General features: G+C 41.0%; 1 protein-coding gene across 1 annotated transcript; it reads left to right on the top strand.

Annotated features, from left to right (window-relative positions):
* The first annotated feature begins 2,740 nt into the window (after positions 1 to 2,740).
* pou4f2 (POU class 4 homeobox 2) lies at positions 2,741 to 6,626 on the top strand. The gene is given in 3 exon segments (XM_003449672.5): positions 2,741 to 3,727; positions 4,055 to 4,343; positions 4,346 to 6,626. Coding segments are annotated over 3 exon segments (1,146 nt in total). The 5' UTR covers positions 2,741 to 3,508; the 3' UTR covers positions 4,984 to 6,626.
* Positions 6,627 to 6,949: the final 323 nt, after the last annotated feature.

Raw genomic sequence — 6,949 nt, 5'->3', positions numbered from 1 at the left:
TCTCTGCCTCTGCCTCACAGTCGAGCTTTATCTCTGTGTTCAGTCTAGGAGCGGAGATACCTTGTTGGCGGCACAAAGGAGCGGTTCTGTAATAAAAACAGCTGTCTCTGGTGGTCTTGGTGTAATTGGGATTGTTAACGTGGAGAGCTCCTGAGGGAGGCTGAGAAGAGTATGTCTTTGTGTAAAAGCACACAGACACCTCTGCAGCACTCCTTGATTCGAATGTAAGTAAGAGAGTGAGGAGGAGGAGGAGGAGAAGGGGAGAAAAAAAAGCAAACAAGTCACCTGAGTTATATCAAGCCTTGCTGCATGTGCTCCCTGTTTTACTTTTTGGCTTTACTTTTATTTTTAGACGGAGCAGATTTATTTATATATGTATGTAGCAAAGATCCTTGAAGTCCTAGAAATCTTTTTTTCCTTTTTCTTTTTTTGCACAATTACACTGAGGCTATATGTTTTTAAAGGCAAGGTATGTGCAAGTTGTTTTTGTTCTGATAGCAACATTGCCTCAAATTACTGTATCAGTGTGATAATATAAATGGAGGGAAAACGTATTTAAAACTGGAGGAGCATTTGGCTGACTGTATGAAAGTGTTGAAAAAACTAATGTTTGCACATCAAAATATTTTCACAGTGTAGAAAAAATTGAAAAAATCAGAAATGCTGTTCTGATGAATGCATTTTATTTTCTTTAATAAAATATTGTCATGAGTTAGATGTAATAATTTATTTATTGCTGATGAATGATTAAAGATAAAAAATTGAAATGCTGCACCTAACGTGTTGTTTATAATTAAAAATTCTATAAATAAAAAAAGCAAAACAGTAATACGTTAAACCAATACAGTAAAACAAATATAACAGCTTTAAAAAGAAAACGAGGGAAATATGTGGAATTGCAGCTTAATTGTGTTTCTGTTTGCCATGACAGACCCTTCAAAGGTAATTCTGTTAAACATTCTGACACTGTGTCCTCCCTCAAACGTGAGAAAGCTGTTGGCAAAGGAAGTAAAAGCCTTAGGTATGTGAACACACTCGCGAAAGTGTTGAAAGTGCACTTCAAAGTCAATTGCTTGGGAGAAGCTGGGGCTGATTTATTTGACTTAAGATATACTTTTTTGTGTGTTTCATTGTGGATGAAAATTTCATACACCGATTTAGAGGTGGTGAAATATAAATGATTTCTTTAAAGTTTCATCATAAATCAGTCTGTCGGTATATGTGAGCAGACACTGATTGCTCCTTGATGTCTCCCGAGCCTGATCTCTGTCTCCCGATGTCTGGAGGTGGCTCCAGCAGCGCCTGTTGTCCCGCTGGGGAACAACATATTTCTGCAGCTGGATGGCTCTCTTGCAGTGTGCAGCAACACCAACAGGCTTGTTGTGGCAGCCATGGGGACATATTAAACGTATGTGCGCATTAGAAAAAAAAAAAACAGCGAACATGGCATCGAGTCGCTTGCAAAGACATACGCTGTATTCAGGAAAGCGCGTTTTTAATCGCGGCTGTAATATCTGTATTTTTTAAAAAATGAAGCTGCAGACACAAAGCAGAGCGGCGAGATGTAGACTTTAATTATAAGAATGAGAACAGACTTAATGTTCTTTGAAAAAGGAAGTGATTAAATGTGGAATCCCGAACATTTGATATTAGTAACACATTTAAGGAGATTAGTGATCTTTTCAAACACATTCATCATCGCCTTACACCTGTCACAAGAAGTGTGACAGGTGTAAGGCCGAGTGTCTCTGTCTGTCTCTGTCTAAACACAGATTACATATATATATATATATATATATATATATATATATATATATATATATATAAACGATTGAATATTTCCACTCTCCTTTAGCTTAGGCTACTTAGAAAACAATTAGCTGTTTCTATAGACGCAGCCATATTAAATAAATTAGGCACCCCTTGTTAATTACAACGTGATTAAATGTTTTAATTACATTACCGATAATGTGGCGTAATTAGCGAAGAGATAAGATAATAGGCTGCTATGACAAGTGTGTGGATTTACAATTTAACAGTGTTCATTACTTTAAAAGGAAAAATCCACTTTTATTGTCATTCATTAACGTGCAGCCTTTACGCATAGAATTCAACGTAGAGGAATAACATTTTTTTTTAAATTAGGTACAATTCGTGATTCTTTAGGTGTTTTCTTTTTTTTCAAGATTACAAAATATGGTTATATATTTAGAATAATTACATATGATTTTTACTTTGGATGTTAAGATAGTAATCGAGTCACTTGCCATTCCTATTTCAAAACTCTGTGAAACCTTTAGTTATCGTAGTAATTAGTTTTCCCCCTTTACTATAGCGGAAAAACTTGTGTAAAGGGGAGCTGTCCCTGTCCGTCGTGATAATTTACTTCCATTGCTCCCTCCGCGCTCAATATTTCTATGTGATTTTTTTTTTTAAAAATTCAAGATTTTAAATCCAAGATTTTAAAAATATATAAATATTTTCTGTTACAACAAACCGGGATTCCGACTTTTATTGGACGCGTTGGTAACGAGGTGTTGGTGGTGTTGGTGATGAAGTAGATTCATTTGAAATAAATGCCTTGTTGTAGACTGCCCATGCGCAGAGTCCCCAGCGGCGGCGGCTGTGGTGGTGGTGGTGGTGTGGCTAATGAAGAATAATAAATCATGAAAGGGTTTTTTTTTTTCAGGTGTGCTCAAAAGGGTGTGTGTGTGTGTGTGTGTGTGTGTGTGTGTGTGTGTGTGCGAGTGGGTGAGACACTGAGAGCGCTGTAGAGAGAGAAGGGAGAGGGTGTGTGTGTGTGTGTAAGAGAGAGAGAGAGAGAGAGAGAGAGAGAGAGGCGGAGAGAGACTCAGTCTGCCCTTCGCCTCAGAGCAGAGGCAGTTCGGGTCCCCGCAGCATTCAACGTAGTCGAAGAGGTACAATACAGAGACTGTCATCGCCATTACTTCTCACTTACGGTCATATCAAGACGGAAACTTTTGAGGGGAAAAAATAAAGAGGTCAACGAGAACGGCAACAGTTTTCAAACTTGAAGTATTTTTGGAAATCCTAAGAGACGGAGAGAAACTTTTTTTTTCTTGCTGGCGTCGTTGATGAGGAGCTCTGCCAAAAATAATCCAAGGCACACAACAACAACAACAACAAAGAAAACATACTTGTGTAGTACAAGGTGGGGGGGGCAAGCTGAAGGAGAAAAGGCACAAAGTGTTTCTGAACCATTGCGCCACAAGTCCGCAACGGGAAGAGGTATCATCGGCGCTCGGCTGCATGGTTTGTTGGCGTCTGTGATATCTCATTCGCCACAAAAAGACGAGACGCCTCTCCGTTACCTCCGCGCGCAATAATAAATAGATGTGATTCAGTGTTGGACGACCGTCTTCAGCCGACACTTTATTCGACGGTGACTTGAGATTCCTGCGAAGCAATTGGGCTTCAACTCCCGACCAGAGGAGGCGGAGTCTTAACTTATTAAAAGGAACTTGCCGAGGCTTGGACGCCCGCAAATATGATGATGATGTCTCTGAACAGCAAGCAGCCTTTTGCCATGGCCCACACCAGCTTGCCCGAACCCAAGTACTCGTTGCATTCCTCCTCGTCCTCCACTCTGACTTCCAATGCACCTTCGTCCTCCTGCTCATCCTCCCGACACAGCAGCACCATCATCAGCAGCAGCAGCAGCAGCAGCTCGGAGGCGATGCGCAGAGCCTGTCTCCCAACCCCACCGGTATGTATTCTGCATAATCACTGCTTAAAGGCACATTTTGACAGCCCACTTTTTTTTTCGTTGCTTGATGTTTTTTTCATGTCTGCACAGCAAATCACCCAACACCTCCATATTTTTTTTCCTCCTCTCTGCTCAACTTATGTATTCAGTCGGCTTTGCCTTTCGTATTAATTTTTATGACCTGGGATGTTGCATGTGTCTTGTTTTGTGTGCTCCCTCCTTTTTTTTAGGATTTCTTTTTTTCACATTCTGGAAATGTTTTAAACCGAGGAGTGGAGGGAGAATTCCCTGCTGACAGTTATGTGTGCATTCTATTTGCAATTGCAGAGCAATATATTCGGAGGCTTGGATGAGAGTTTATTGGCCCGGGCTGAAGCTCTAGCGGCGGTGGATATAGTCTCGCAGACCAAGAGCCACCACCACCCACCACATCACAGTCCCTTCAAGCCGGACGCAACCTACCACACCATGAACACTCTCCCCTGCACGTCGTCTTCCTCCTCTTCCTCCTCGGTGCCTATCTCTCATCCATCCGCCCTGGCTGGCCACCATCACCACCACCACCACCATCACCACCAGCCTCACCAGGCACTGGAGGGGGACCTGCTGGATCACATCACCCTGGACTGGCACTAGGAGCCATGGCAGGACCGGATGGCTCGGTGGTTTCCACGCCTGCGCACCCTGCCCACATGGCGGGCATGAACCACATGCACCAGGCAGCTATCAACATGGCTCATGCCCACGGGCTACCGCCGCACATGGGCATGAACGACGTGGACGCCGATCCAAGGGACTTGGAAGCCTTCGCGGAGAGGTTTAAGCAGAGACGGATCAAACTCGGGGTTACCCAGGCGGATGTAGGGGCAGCATTAGCCAGTCTGAAGATTCCTGGGGTGGGCTCCCTCAGCCAAAGCACCATCTGCCGATTCGAGTCCCTCACGCTCTCACACAACAACATGATCGCTTTGAAGCCCATCCTGCAAGCGTGGCTAGAAGAAGCCGAGAAATCACACAGGGAGAAACTTAATAAACCCGAGTTGTTCAACGGCGCGGAGAAAAAGAGGAAGCGCACGTCGATAGCCGCACCGGAGAAGAGATCGCTGGAGGCCTATTTTGCCATTCAGCCGCGTCCCTCCTCGGAGAAAATCGCAGCAATCGCAGAAAAGCTGGACCTGAAAAAGAACGTGGTGCGTGTCTGGTTTTGCAACCAGCGACAGAAACAGAAACGAATGAAGTACTCTGCATGCGTCTGAAAAAAAAAACACCACCCTCAAAAAGACTTGGAACTGTTTAGAGATGATTTGTATCATATTTCCTATCTCACACCTTTTTTTCAATCATCGATGACTTTGTGCTTTGAAGTTCGAAAAAAAAAATCCTGAAATCGAACAATGACTGACAAAAAAGAAAAAGAGAGAGAAAAAACTCGAGAGAAAGAAAAAACAGATCCAGTCACGTCTTTTACTCGCTGAGAGGAAGATGTGGAGTCAAGTAAAGCGTCGTTTGACAGAGCAAGTAAGACCACTGTTTCCACACTTACTATGCTTCACCTTTTTAATGCCAACGCAGTATGACTTACAGGACTCTACGCTTTAATTTGTATTTATAATTCATTTCAAATGGTGACTATAGTTTGGCTTAGAACTCCCACCTTCCCCACCCTCAAAGTGAAAATAGCGGGGCCATTTAACTCAAAGCACTTGGTTGGTGAATATTGGTGTTTATATTTTTGGCTTATAGGATAAGCTATATCCCCCCACCCCCCCTCCAAGTTCATGACAGTGCAGTCTGACATTTATTCAGGGTCCACGAGGGGGATTAAGAGGACGACACACCACTTGTTCTTTTAAGCTAATATTAGATTACTGCCAAATATCCTTGTGTAAATGAATAACTTCCTTGTCTCACACACACATACACACACACACTTCATTTTGTGTCTAAATGTGTAACTAATTCCACTTATTTTTGTTACCACGTGTGCTCAAAGTCGGGGATCTATTTTTCAAGATACCCTGGGTTTGGATTAAGTTAAGGTTAATATTATTCTAATTATTATTACTATTATTATTATTATCATTATTATTATTATTATTAGGCCTCAGTATGTGGGATTATCAAAACAGGGAGTGACTGGGATGGCTTCTACAGATTTTTTCGCTATTTAAAAGAAAATTTGATTTCTCGCCGGCTACAATAAGTTTACAATCCAGCGTGGGCCGGTGTCTTATGAAGTATTTATTGAGTGAGGTCATGTTTACTTCATTATATATTTATTGGGATTCCCCCCCACCCCCCAACACTACCACCCCACCCCCCTTCTCCTCCTCCTCCTCGTTTTGCTTGAGAAAATCAAATTCTGACAGCAAGTTAAGCGTGTTGTTCTGGTTTAAAGGGAAACGACTGTAAAACGTACAGTCACAAAAAAATTTTTTTACGACTTTTAACGTCTGAGATGGTACAATCGAGATATATATGAGATAGTATTCTGTTTTTTATATTATTTTATGTATGTTTTCCCCCTCTCCTGCTATTTATTTGTATAAATATACGCGCATCGTTATGGAGTCGTTGCTTGTTAAATCACCTTGTTTAAGTAATGTTTTGTTTTTGTTTTTGTTTTTTTGTTTTTCTTGAAGAGAAAAAGAAACAGCTTCATGGAAGTATACGTGTACAATGTAAATATTTCATTGGAACCAGTCGATGCACATAAATATATCCGTACAGGTTTTTGCTGTATTGCTGTTTAGCTGAGGTAACTTATTTCTGTAATGTATGTTGCTTTTGGTTCCCTGGTTAAATAATTCTATTAATTTATTACATCCATGTAATTTTAATTAATTTATTTATTGAACTGCAATATGTGTTTCATTAAAGAACAAACTTTAACATTTAATCGGACGTTTTTCCATGACTACAGTGTGCAAAGTGGCTCTCCCAGACATATTAATATTCTTTTATTTATTCATCTATTTATTTATTGATGAGGAGGAGGGAAACGGTTTAGCTGTGGGCTACGCAGCTCTTTTTTTTTCTTCTTTTTTTTGAGACATAGCTGGTGGATAGAGCAGACGTTAATGGAGTATTTTTACTTCAAATACCCCTCTCTTAAAAAAAAAACAAAACAAAAAAACGATGACATGACTTGTTGGTACCAAAATGTGTCCAGGTTGTTTTATTTATAACACAACATGTGGACTGTCACAGTCCTTATGAGGA

The sequence above is a fragment of the Oreochromis niloticus genome, linkage group LG6, assembly GCF_001858045.2.
Source record: "Oreochromis niloticus isolate F11D_XX linkage group LG6, O_niloticus_UMD_NMBU, whole genome shotgun sequence".
Taxonomy (NCBI): Eukaryota; Metazoa; Chordata; class Actinopteri; order Cichliformes; family Cichlidae; genus Oreochromis; species Oreochromis niloticus.
This window is presented reverse-complemented; position numbering and strand designations above follow the sequence as displayed.